At 43.9% G+C, this 14,072-nt stretch overlaps 1 protein-coding gene across 1 annotated transcript in view; it reads right to left on the bottom strand.

Moving 5' to 3' along the window:
- Positions 1-11,926, bottom strand: part of slc4a3 (solute carrier family 4 member 3) — a 43,242-nt gene extending 31,316 nt beyond the window's left edge. Inside the window, exons 1-2 of the mRNA XM_070975241.1 lie at positions 11,760-11,926; positions 4,787-5,199 (exon numbers count right to left, since the gene is read on the bottom strand). Coding sequence (XP_070831342.1) covers positions 4,787-4,840 — 54 coding nt within the window. The 5' untranslated portion in view covers positions 4,841-5,199; positions 11,760-11,926. The remainder of the gene's footprint in view (positions 1-4,786; positions 5,200-11,759) is intronic.
- Positions 11,927-14,072: the final 2,146 nt, after the last annotated feature.

Genomic DNA, 14,072 nt, shown 5'->3' with positions numbered 1-14,072 from the left:
TTTGGGTCTTTGCATTCATTGTTACACAGCGACACAATCGTGTTTTTAAAGCCACTCTCTGCATTTTCATTTTGTCGACACAGTTATGGAAAATCAATTGAAAAGCCAACGAACTGAAAGCGACAATGTTTTCCCTGTTTATTAGCGTATCGCTTGGCACATTAACGACATCATCAGCAGAGCAGCACAAACCCGCTGGCAGGAGTGTGCGTCAGGTAACCTGAATCTGTCCAATGCCAAAAATCACTCGTTTCTGCTCCTCTAATATGAATATTAGCTGTTTTTTTAAGGTTTTTCTTCAACTGGTAGGATTAAACAAGGCACTGGATGTCACCTTGGACTCTGATGGCAAAGTCACTGTTTTCTGACATTACTGATCAATCAAATAATTGGGAAAATGAACAGAGGGGATGCTGTGACATGTGTAAACCCACTGGACCCCAGAGGACTGAAATCATCCATTCTCAGTCAGCTGTGCTGCCAACAAGGAGATGAAATCTCCAAACATTAATATTGTTATAATGAATTCTGGGTAAGAGCTCTCATCTCTGTGAGTGTTAACACTGTGGGTAACCATCCACAATCAAACACAACGATATCTGATACATGAAGTATGGGGGGGGGGCTTCCATTAAACCAGCCTGGTCGTGTGAGCCAAGACACCGCTCACTTAAAAACACGCTAACCTTCTTTCATGAACTGCCCAACTTCTCCTGCAGCATCAATATTTCAGATTTAATGGAATGCTGAGCCAGAGAGGAGCATTGAAATATTCATCAGCTGCTGACTAATATGCAGGAGGCTGTGTGTGTGTGTGTGTGTGTGTGTGTGTGTGTGTGTGTGTGTGTGTGTGTGTGTGTGTGTGTGTGTGTGTGTGATGTGTTCGCTTTGTTTGTCAGGATCAAATACCCTCACATTAGTGATCAGGAAAAGCCTCTGGAGTGAAGGCACGCTCGGGTTATTTCTGTCCGAGACATTAGGTGAAGAGCCAGAGGTGGGTTAGGACGACAGGTACGAGGTCCAGGTCTCACTTTAGCTAGCTTACACGCGACAGTGGAACAATCAGATACACGATGTTACTTCATTTCTTTAATTCGCCAGGTAAAAGTCTTAAATATGACCCAAAGAAAATCCACACTAGACCAAAGCCGAAGCTACAAGGAGATTTGTCTTACGTTCATCAGGTGACCGGAGACATCACCCCAAATTAATGCTAATGTTGCTCTGTGACTGCATGCTAACACATTAGCAACTTAAAAGATGCTAACATGTCAAATGCTAAGTAAACAGCTGGTTTCTACTGACACCAAGAGGCCAGAAATATCATTCATTTCAGGTTTAACATGCAGTTCATGCACAGAGGTAAAAGCTTTTACATACAAAGTAACATGATGTACAAGATAGCTGCTGGTGCATCCATGACAAGTGGATCAACATCCTTTAATAAAGGTGAGAAAGTTGCTGACATCAGCTGAATCCAGGCGTCTTGCTGGGACAGCTGGACACCATGCTGCTGTGATGAATGAGTGAATGAACGGAAAGCTCTGCTACGAGCGTCCCTGTATGTTTGTTGTTCTTCAGACAGGTAAATGGGACCTTCAGGTTGGCAAACAGCACCAGGAAACCACTTCAAAACATGAAACACGTTCTTCACTGATCACCTCACTTTTTCACATTCACGCTGATAAAAACATGCAATCAGTTTGTTTTTTCCTCTGCAGATCATCCTGCTTTCTGCTGCTTCCTGCTCTTTTTCTTTAGCACCGCTGAAGCCGCTTCCCACTCCCTTCATCGCTTCATCTCGGCCTCTTTGATTGAAGGAGCTGGCACACGTCCCAGACAAACAAATCACAACTAACATAAATATCAGCATCAGCGTTTGGCTTTTCTTTTCGCTGTGCAGCTGATGTCAGGGAGCGAAAACGCTTCCCTTATTACCGAGAGTGATTTTCTTATGAAAGATAAGCAAGTTTTTCCTTAGATATGGTCCAATCATTTACATGCACTAAAATATTTAACACAATTTTTTCTTTCGCCTCCTCTTCTAATCTGCCGTTATCAAGCAGCAGCAGCAGTAAAGAGGTCAGACTCAGCAGAGCCCTGAAGCTAAACGTTTAATGTAATAATTACATTATAAAACAAATTTGTCAGACTTTTTTGATGTCATTTGAGCCCCTTAACCTGCTTTCTATTTGAAGGTGTGAAGTGAGAGGTCATGCATCCTGATGCCACACACCGTAAATACGTGCAACATGCAAGTAGACAAAACACACATCAAACACACAAACACTGCGTTTCTTGATGCATTACAACCACCTGTAGCCCCTGTGCACCATCAAGCAAAAAGAAATATCGCTCCACAGCACTACTAGTGGTCAAAAAGGTCTCTGCAGCGCACTGAGCTCCACTGAACGCCATCATTTAAAGTCAAAACCGTCCAAATCAGACGATCAAAACCAGCAACGCCCATGAGCAGATCTCTTCAAAAACTGCAGCTGACGCAAGTCGACGGCAGCTGGTGACGTTTCTGTGGCAACCAAGACTCAGCTGGGCCAGAGGAGGCTGCATTCACATCCTCCCTACACACACGCACACACACACACATACCCTCACAACAAACCACCTTAAAAAAAAACGGTAAGTCAGTTACAGTTCAGAGCGCCATCAATCAACTAAAGCAGGCAATGGTGCAAAGAAGCAGCTCTGTCTCTATGGATGCTGTTTGTGTGTGTGTGTGTGTGTGTGTGTGTGTGTGTGTGTGTGTGTGTGTGTGTGTGTGTGTGTGTGTGTGTGTGTGTTTTAAGTACAGAGTGCACAAGTAATTGAGGGTAGAGAATTGAAGGGTCCACATATGTAGCCGAGCGCTCGGCCCATTATTTCCTTCAAATCAGTGTCACAATATGGTGTGCGCACTGCGGATGACATGGTCCCCACTGCGCATATTAACACATCACCTACTTAGCTGGCAGAGCCGTTTCTCCCTGAGAACACAGGCTAATCTGCTCCACTTGAATAACAGCTAGAAAACATTGTGCTATGAAGGACGGGAGTATTTTCCACAGAGCCGTGTGTGACTCATCCCCGGGTTGAGACGTTGGAGGGAACAATTCAGCCAAGACATTTCAGTGCTCCTTTCACTCCACATACTCATAACATTGCATGAGGAAACTCTGTTCTTTAAAGTCTTGGCAGCAGTGAGGATCTTTTTGCTCATTTAATGCATTATGGGTTTATTGTGTTTTGTGCAAAAAAACAAATAAACTAAGCTAAGTTTATTAGCAGCGTTGCACAATCCGCTCAGCCTGCTCGGCCAAACCGTGGCCATATTTCACCCTTTTATTAAACTGTTTTGCAACATCTGGGACATCTGAATTCCTCGCCGTCGATGAATGTCATCGGTCACACAAATTAAGCATAGCTTTTGAGTTCAAGCTGTCTGTTTCGCAGAATTGCAACAGTATGAAAAGTGCCGTTTGAAAGAAGTGAAGCAGGCTCTTTGTTTTTGACATTCATGATGCAAAAGCTGTTTGAAAGGGCAGCACTGGCCTGAGGGCGAGAGAGAAAACAGCCGAACGCTTCAGTTTGAAGTCGAACATCCAGCTGAGAAGATGCACAATTTGGGAAACATATCTCTGCTTCAGCATATGCATTTTACCTGATTCTCTGTGCTGCTCACTGGCCCGTAATGAACACGCTCATTCACAGCTGAATGGTATGAAAATGTGAAATGGGCGTTAAGATACTTTGCAGCTAAGGAACGAGTTAACACAGACGCAAAGCATTTTTCATAGCTTTCTGACAAACGTGCTTATGAAGTCCTTTTTTCTCACTTTTCAGTCTCGAGCTTGCAGCCACGCTGTCGCTGCTGCAGCTACAAAGGACTCGTTCAGTGGCTCACTGGGCATGACTTCATTGCACGAGCTGACATAGTAACATCTCCTACACACTCGCTGTCCAGATTTTCTTCACATATTTAGCATAAACTAGTTTTTATCCTGCAGAGTCAAACCTCTTCCACTCCTCAGCAGTCCATTATTTCATAAAGATCATAACATTTCCATTTGTTCATTGAGACGGCGGTCGCTTTCCAAACTGAACGTCCTTCGCCACTCTCCACTCTTAGCTTAGCTTAGCATAAAGAATGGAAGCAGGGCCAACAGCTAGCCTAGCTCTCTCCAAAGTTCAGAAATATTCTTATCAGCAACTCTAAAGCTGACCGACACCTCATGCTTTGACATTCAACCACCAAAATTTTATAATGTCATCCTTGAGTCTAAGTGGACCCTTGTGCTCCATCAAGGCGTTCCTGATGGAAAACAACAAACAGACCCCGAGAGGATGACGCATTCCCCAAACTGCCAATTTATTTTTTTGAATATGCACACATGAACACACAACTGTACCAGCTGTATTCTTATTTTGTGAAGTCCTCAATGCACTTTCTCCAGAAAATCACCACACACACACGCAGAGAGCCGAACTGCAGGAGTCCACGTTACCTTTCCGGCCATGGGACGGTTCTTAATCACTCAGCTGCTTGGAAGAGCTCTCGGGTCTAATTAGAGCAATTCAAATCAAACTGAAAGCTTGCTGGCTTTTTCACAGGGTTATGCCATTCACAGCACCGGGCTGCACGGCTAAAAGGCAACAGGATCTCCCCCACTTCCCCCCGCTCAAAGGCTCCAGATTAAACAAAAGAGACGTTTGTGCTTTGAGCGCTGAAAGAAATTTAGCACAAGAAATGTGGATATTAGAGCTGCACAAGACTTTTTAAAGCAATCCTCACCTGTTGTAGGTTGATCAACACGTCTATCTCTGGGGCATGACCTCCTGTAGCCATGGGGCCCGGCGTGCAGCCAGTGGGTGAAGAGCAGCTCTACGGCGAGGACGAGGGCCTGCAGAGAAGACGGCTAGTGCGGCTGGAATAAAACTAAGCAGAGAGAGGGTCTGACGCTGCTGTGGGGAAGGATTTATGAGGGGAGATGTGACCGGACGAACAGTCCTAGAGGTAAAGGCTGACGGGGTGGCGGGGTCAGGCGGGGGGAGTCGGGTGGGGTTAGCGCAGTTGGGAGAGGGGACTAAGCAGGAGAGGGAAGGAGGAAAGATGAGGTGCAGAGCAGCAGGAACCTGGGGGGGGGACGGGGATCAGCCTTTCTCTTTCACGGTTGGGGATCCAGGAAGCCTTTGGGGTGGCATAACCTGCAAGAAAGCGGACAGGAGGAAGTCTGATGTCAGCAACATGCGGACGACTGTCAATACACAGCAGCCATACCTGAAACACACACCCAGCCACACAGCCTGAGACACGTCCAATAAATTCACAGTGAACGATTGTGTTCCCATTAAGAAGCTCTGCGTGAAGTTTCACCGATAAAAAGCGTTAATCAGCGCGTCGTGTCGCCGTTATCTGCCCGGGTTATATCACCAATCAAGCATCTAACCTGACATAATCACAGCATTTCATTGCTGCGTCCCACCCAAATGATGGTATTTGTGTTTTTTAAAAATTAATTTCTTATGATCCCTGTGGTGTTTTAATCGGCTGCCATGGTGACAGAGCCCCCGTCTCAAAGTGAGGCCGCTGTGGTTACACCCATGTCACCCCTGCTCTGTTTATCCGTGCTGAACGCTCATCTGAATAACTCTTATTCTGCCACGTTACGTTCTCAAGCGTATTATTTGAGAGGCCTGACATCCTGACGGGAACTGACTCGTGAGCTCAGCAGACAGCGAATCAGTGCAGTTCCCTGAATTTCCAAATATTCCTCTAAAAGCAGCATCAGGATCAGAAGAAAGATGCTGGATTCAAATGAAACACATGAAGCAAAAACTAATAAAAACTAATTGTTTATCACAAAGTTATTTGTTTGTAGCAAACAGAATCAGCATCAAAACTCATCAATGAGTGAACTTTCCCAGTTTAACACCCGGAATAAAATGCTAGCATCATCCGTTTCTGCAAACCAGGTTTCATATGTATCATACCCATGTTTCTACAACAGGTGTCAAAGCGACGTAGTTCTGATCTGAGCTGAGTTTGTCATCAGGAGGAGGAGGAGGAGGTGAGCAGTAGGCGACTGTTTGAGGCGTGTTCGTGGCAAAATCAGGTATTTCAAGCTAAAACCTTTGCTAACCTTAATCAAGTGTTTTTGGTGCCTAAACCTCACCAGACCTTAAACACAGCACATAATATTTCCCTCAACCTTTACTGTCCAGCAGCACATCCTGCTGCAGGCGTTACTGAACTCTTAACTCACTTAGTCTGATTTGAAAACCACAGCAGCACAAACACACGTAAACAAACAAGAGGAGTCACCATGGGTCAGCTCAGTTATCCCGATGATGATGACATTTCTCACAGCCTCCAGTGAAGATCTGGTCACTCAGCAGTTCAGTCAGTTTGCAGGGATTAATGCAAGCAATGCCTGCTCCTCAGAGCCGCGTGCAGGCGTTACTCTGTCTTTGTACTATTCATATTGTTGTCTTGTTTGTTAATTGTATCACTTGTGGTCAAGCGATAATCGACCAGTATGAAGTGAAGAGCAGTGTTATTTCATGAATTATGAGTGTGTGTGTGTGTGTGTGTGTGTGTGTGTGTGTGTGTGTGTGTGTGTGTGTGTGTGTGTGTGTGTGAGAGGCTTTTACGAGGCCGATGGTTGAGTCAGAACAGTGCGATTGGACGCTGTGGACAAAAGGAAGTCATGGGAATTGAGGGAACATTGCTGATGATTCCCCAGTGAGCCACCCTGTTTGGAGCTGCTGTTTCCCCTCCGTCACAATAAGAGGCTCTGCATCTGTCACAGTTTTATTCAGCTGACTCATTCGCTCCCTCTGAGACTTTTACAGCCGGCTCATGGCTCGCATTATGCACGAGGCGCTGCACAAACACAAGTACGCTGTTGATGTGAGTACACAGAGCAGTTTGGGGTTATCTCTCGAGCAGTTTTTAGTTTTTTTATTACGCTGTGCTGCGCCTCCAAGAACGACCTGCACGGGTGTTTTTCAGTCATCAACACCTGAAATCTTTTAGGGCTGTTTATGAAAAGCAGGTTTTAAAATCCAGGGATTCAAAGTCCAGCTGTTGTGCATAATTTCATGATTTTTCTGTTAAGTGCGTAAACACGACTGTAGCCAGCGGACAGCTGGACATGCAACAACAGTGCTTCTGTGTCGCATTCTTGATTAAGTTGCATAAGAAAGCAGTGAAGAAAGAGTGTTTTCTCATTATTCAGTCCATTAATGCATCAAACAAATGAGCATTTGTAGTTTTGAACTGTGCAGAATGATCTTAATAGCTTGATGGATAATATGCAATTATCAATAATCAGCATGCATACGGAGCTCATGCCTAAAGATCCATATTATCTGTGCTATGGGAAATAAACCCCCTGCACATGTTCCTTCCTACCTTCAGCTGTGTCTAACGGGCCAGTGTGTCATCCTGATTGGCCACCGGTGGCGTGTGTTTTCGCTCTGGCCAAAGCTGACCCTGCTCCCGCCCCGGCCCACCGCCACCGAACTCGCCGCTGCAGCACTATCAAATGTCCCACCCCCTTCATACCAGCTGTGTAACGAGAGAGCTCTGAACGGCTCGGCCTTTGAATGTGCGAAGCCAACGCTGACACGCGGCACAGAAGTGACAGACATCGATAGTGCTGGGACCCACGAAAACAAGAAAGCAAAGCTGGTGAATGACGGCGCTGCGATGCGACGGCGAGGACGACTGAGGACAGACCGCCCCTCCAAATAATCAACCACATGGACGAGAGAGAAGCAGCTGACTTTACAAGAACCCTCACAAAGGGTTTTTTCTGCACGCTGAATTTAAAGGCAGCTGTTAGAGGAATGATGGAGGGAGATTATTAACCGGGATGGAAAGTACATTTACTCACACGCTTCTACTTTACTGCCCGTTTCCATTAACAGCACAAGAAATGAATACAATATTGTTTTAGTTTTGCTCGCAACCTGAAGTTTTAGGGCTGCAATTAATGATTATTTTGATGCAATTCATTCATTAATGGTCTATAAAATGTGATGATTTCCCAAAGTCCAGGGTAATATCACCCAAGGTCTTGTTTTGTCAGTCAAAAACCTAAAGAAATGTAATTTATTATCAAATAAGAGAAAGAAAATCAGCAAATCCTCACAAATGAGAAGCAGGAACCAAGAAATATTTTAAATAAATGGACAATTAGTCGACCTAAATCAACTTTTTCAACTTAAATCTGTTTGGTTTGTTCGCTTCAGTGGTTAAAAAAGTTGCATTCAATTGGATTTAAATGTTCACATCTCACACTGAACAATAGTTTCTTAATCTACTAACATGACTGCATCAGCAGTACTCCATAATAAACCTTCAGAGCAAGGTTTGCAAAGTTTGTTAAGAGAAATCAACATCTTGACTCACTCAGTCAAACTGAACAGAGATGACTGCAGCCATAGTTCTGCTGTATCATATCAGAAGCCAAAATGTGTTTTAAGAATTAAATGGATGCCGCGTTTGCCAGACGCTTTGGAATGAGAGCAAAGACTCCTGCGAGAGGCGGAGGAAAGAGGAGCCGGGGAGAGCGCTCTGAACCTGTTTGTTGCACATCATTCAATCAAGGTAACCACAGTCGATCGCTGAGCCTGTTTTGGCACCGCGCTTTGGTGCAGCACTTTACAAACTGGACTACGCCAAACCCAGATCTGCCCTGCGGTCTCCTGATGGCTGCAGGGATTCAATCAGCTGAGGGGAAGAGTCGAAAGCATTAATGAACGACAGACATCAGCGAGTAGCAGCATTAATCTTCAGCTCAGCAGACTTTAGTGGTATTCCTGCTTTAAACCTATGTTTTCAATGTTGATCCTAGTGCATAATGGTCTGGTCTGGACATTTTCTATAAACAGAACATGTTAGCACCTGATGCATTAAAAATATAGAGTATTTCAACATATATTTCAATTATCTTTATGTACAAAATGACCATTAAATGTACAAATTAATGAGTCTGCAGCTCATCGCCTCTCAACTGTCTGCAATTATGCAATGTTTCATCCTGATCCTTACAAGATTTTAATTAATATGGCAGTGAAGGAACCAGGGAGTGATTAACTTTGATCACAAACTGAATAAGAATTAGCCTTGGCATCAGTGCAGAGACATCTTGCAGAGTTTCACAGTACATGCTGAAGAACAGGGACACTTCGCATACAGTGCAGAGGGAGAGTGTAAGATCACGAGCTACTGCAAACCACAGCTAACCTGCTAAACCACACATAGAGCGACGTTACTCAGCACTAAACGCAGCCTCGCATATCTGCACGGCTTTAATCAACCAACGGGGAGCACTGCCAAAACGTCATCTGTGCAGGCCATGTTTGCTGTCTCCTGTTGGCCTGAGAGTCTGAGGCCACCAGCAGAGTCATCATTCACCGATCTTTGCCCAGTGACAACCACTCCCCCCACTCCAGCCCAGATCAAGCCACTCCAGACGCAGCCATGAGCTATTTCCTGATGTACAGATCTATATTTAAAGACAAGTGGGCAGCAAACTCAGAGGGAGAGTGACCAACAGTTCTGCAAAGGCAAGGAACTTCAACGCCATGATGTTGCAGGCCACAGCTGAAGCACGAAGGCAATAAGCAAAAATGTTTGTCTCACCATCACTACTCAGTACTGTAAGACAACAGAGGTAAACAAAGGAGTGGAATCAGTGCAATGTTATTCAAAGCAAACACTGAAGATACACAAGAATATGGAAGATACAAGATAAACATTAAAGGGTAATCTCACCGTTATCGCAACATTGAATCATACTTGTTGTTCAGCCACGCATTAGGTTTGTCCTTGCTTTGATTTATCTGTTTCTAGATATCTGCCTGCACACCAGCACAACCGAGGTGAATGGATCTCCATTAAAGGCGCTAAAACAGCACTAAAAAAATAACATTTTAAAAAATCCAACAAGCAATGTCTTTCCAAAAAAATACGTCCTAGTTACTCTGAAGTACGGATGGACGGTGCTGAATGTGTGTACAGCACTGATGTTGACTTGGCCAACTCAGGAGCAACAGCAACTACAGCAATCTGAACCCAAGATAAACTTTTCTTCTGTGATACATTTGCAAAATACAGATCAAAAGGATGCCAATATAACTACATCACGATGCCGATTTATAAAAAGTATGAATTCACGCTTTGTCAGGTCTGCTGGCAAGATGACAAGCAAACAACTTTTAAAATGTCTGTTTTCTGAATGGAGTTTGGTTTGATCAGGGCTATGCTAAGCTAAACATTCATTCATGACATCACAGTTAGCAATCCCAGAAATGCTCTGTTACTTTGACATTCGAGGGTCAGCTCAGTCGTTGTCTTCCTGAAGTTTGATGGATGGCTGATATCAGGTCAGCGTGTTCAGCGGAGCATCTGGTGCAGAACATGTTAGCTTGTAGCGGTGGCTTCAGTTTGTAAGCTAGTCATGGACATTTTCTTCAGGTTGAGATGAAAAATGTTCAACTTTCCATAAAATACTGCAGTCATTTTACCCAGCCGTCCAATCAGAGTGGAGCAGGGGCGGGAAAAAGAGAGCAACACTTCAAACTTTGTCCTGCTAACACAAAACTGCACCTGAAACTGGAGGCTACAAAAACCCAAATCTCTTTTTCTTTCTCTACCTGTGTTAATTAAACATAAAATATTTGTAATATAAGTTAACAAAAGAAAATAACAAGCAATGTAACTAATTATGTTTGCTACTGAGGCATTTATATCAAGTAGCAGCATGTTAGCATTGTCATTATGTTAGCATGCTGACATTAGCATTGAGCTCAAAGCACAGCTGCTAGCATGACTGTAGATAAAACTGAAGACCTGAACAATTAAAAGCTGCTACATCTGCTTGATGAGACACATGTGTTTATAATATATTAGGGTGAATTTACCCTTTAACTCAATCATTAAGCTTCAAGATAAGTGACTTATTTTGACTTATGTAAAATGAGTAATGTTATTATTGTATGCAAAATGCAAAATAGAGATGGGATCAAATCTCTGGAAAGGAGGACATACCTCAGTTTGCACAGCCTCCCACCCTCTGCCTCTCTGCTCAGACATTAAGTGGGACAATAATCAATACCTGCACTCAATGCTGAAATGCCTTATTTCTAAAACAGTGCAGCTGAAAGGTGTCAGGTGTGCACAGCCAGCCAACCAGCTGCTTTAAGCCTTCAATTTGTGGAAATCCCGTGCAGCACCGTTACTTTACTCCCCAGCAGCCGATTGCTGCTGAGTCATTACTATGTGACCTTATCCACCTCCAGCTCCTGTTTGAACTTGAATCTCACACTCTTTCACATGCTCACAGATGACCTACAGAGCATCTCATCTTTCCACCGAGCAAGAAGTCAAAGCTCGTCCTGTTGTAGAGGAGAAACACCGCAGCGCACTATTAATATACTACAACCGAGGAGCCACCGCCTCCGGAGCGGTGCTGCTCCACCTGCACACAATGAAGACGTCTCTGCAGCCCTGCACCCACAGACAGCTCCGTACCTGCCGGGACACACTCCAAAGCATCCCCTGACACGGCTGCACGTCTCAGTTTGAGCATAAACCTCAATGCTACAACCCCTCAGCTCAGGCACATGCTGCTCTTTGTTGCACAGCAAGTATCCAAACAGCGACTCAGCATCCTTTTGATGCCAGTGCGTAGTTGCCCACTCAAAAGTCAACGCGTCAACGCTTGCGCGTCTAACCACCGCGATCGTCGCCTTACCTGCGATTTCAGAGAGCGGTCCAGGTGGAAAAACGAGGAGCGACGGATACTGCTGTCTATACACGGCGGCAGCAGCGATTCTGGTCCATACCGTAACGTAGTGAAGACACGCCGCGCAGCCTGCTGGATCTGCGAAGGATGCTCGGCTCCGATGACCACGTGACTGTGGAGGACAACCTGCCTCTCTGAAGGCGCTGGTGGATGAACAACAACATGCTGTCCAAACAGGGGGTGCTTTGTCTCAGGGAGGAAGGTGGGTGCAGCATTAAGCCACCAGCCTTCATCATCATCATCATGAGGATTATTATTAGTAATAGTATAAGTAGTAGTAGTGGTAGTAGTCGAGTGGCACTAGTAATGCAAGAAGTAGTACAAGTGGTATTTGCAACAGGATAAACAAAACAGGATTACTGGTGGATGCATCTCTATTCAATGGCAAAAGTACACATAGATATGCATGCTCTGTGTGTGTGTGTGTGTGTGTGTGTGTGTGTGTGTGTGTGTGTGCGTGCGTGCGTGTGTGTGTTTAAAGCAGGTTGAATCATGATGCAAATATAAAATCCTACATTGCATGAAAAACAAGAAAAAAAATATTGTGCATGAACAGAGAAATTAAGATAAGATGAGATCAAACTTTATTGATTTCACGCAAATTAAGTTGTTACAGAGAGCAAGAATAAAAGAGAGACATGGAAAAAGATAATAAAGGAGAATACAGAAAAAAATCAACTGTATATATGTACGTTATATATGAGTATCAGAGTATTGTTGCCTTGATAAAGGACGGATCAGTTTCTCAAAGGAAAAATGTTTGAATTGCACGAGTCAGATATGGATAATAAAATACAGTGTTTTTTGAGCTAATGTGTAGTGAAAAATATATAATATTGCAGTAGATATTAAAACATAAATAACAGTAGTGCAGACAGCAGGTTTGTGATGTGAAACAGCGTCAGTGCTCCGTTAAACGATGCTGGAGTTAAACAGTCTGACAGCTGTTGGGCTGAAGGACGCGTTCCCTCTCACACACTGGATTCAGCAATCTGTTGCTGAAAGAGCTGCCGCCTCATGCGGGGGGTGAGACGGGTTGCCACCCCTCAAATTGATTAATTAATCTCACTCAGCATTACATCTTTATTATTGAGGGTTCAGACAAGTGGAATTACTGCCAGTGCAGACACAGACACACAGTGCTGATAAGGCTGGATGCTTTAAGGTCCCAGAAAATACAACCGAACACAGAAACGTGCAATAAAAAATACAGAAAACACAACTGAAGCAGCGCAGACGTCAGACACAGCTTCTGCTCTGCAGCATTTTTCTAAACGAATGAGACGTCGCAGTTAAAATGTCATTTAACTTTAACTTTGGCTGCTTATGTGGTCATTGTGTGGATAATGTGTTTCTCTTGAAACCACACGTGCAGACAGTTCTGGCCGCTTTGGTTCTCCAAACATCTGTGTTCAATGAAGAGGAAAATTAATTATTTATTATTACTAACTGATCTGAATCCTGTGTGAACCTGAAAGACTCTACAGCGCTGCTTCAAGACAATCAAACCTCCAGCTCAGAAATCTTCACATTTACAGTCTTTTTCTCCCACACAGACAAATAAATAAACTGCTTTTCCTCTTTTTCATAAAGTATTTACACTTCAAATGGATTCTTGACAATGCTAACAGAGGTTAACAACATCTCTCGCCCTCTACCGGCCTAAAAGGACCAAACAGTTCAATCAAAAACTTAAAATGAATGATTCAAAGGTTTCATTCATTAAACCTTAAAAAAATTAATGTAGAAATCCAAGTTTAAGACTCTGTATTCAGTGGAGAAACAGCCCAAGTTCCCACTAAAGGTAACCCTGTGTGGCATAGATAAAAACACCTTCACAGCACTGTTGAAGGTTAACTGAACGTCTGCTTGTTAAAACACATGAAGTTTCATATGTTCAGTCTGTATTCTTTGATATCACGTGCGTCTGAATTCTTCAGTTCTTTCTGTGCAGACAACACAAACACCTCGTCTTTCGTCAGTCGAAATCACCTTTGTTGTATTGCTCCAACTGGAAGAGACGGCTGTCCACAGTCACTTGTCCTCAAGTCTAAATGCATCTTGATGTTCACCAGGTGCTGTAAACTTAGCACGGATGCAGTTTGACTGAACTACATAAAATATTGTTTAGAGTGACATCTCTGTTATCTTTTGGAGGAGATTTATTGCCGGTGAAGTTTGTACAAGGGAAACCAGAGTGTGGCAGCTGTACAGTCACATCAATCTGTGTGAGTTATAGGAATACAGCTTGCAGCGAAGAAC

Source organism: Chaetodon trifascialis, chromosome 12 (assembly GCF_039877785.1).
Source record: "Chaetodon trifascialis isolate fChaTrf1 chromosome 12, fChaTrf1.hap1, whole genome shotgun sequence".
Taxonomy (NCBI): Eukaryota; Metazoa; Chordata; class Actinopteri; order Chaetodontiformes; family Chaetodontidae; genus Chaetodon; species Chaetodon trifascialis.
The sequence above is the reverse complement of the archived record's forward strand: the minus strand, read 5'-3'. Positions and strand labels throughout refer to the sequence as shown.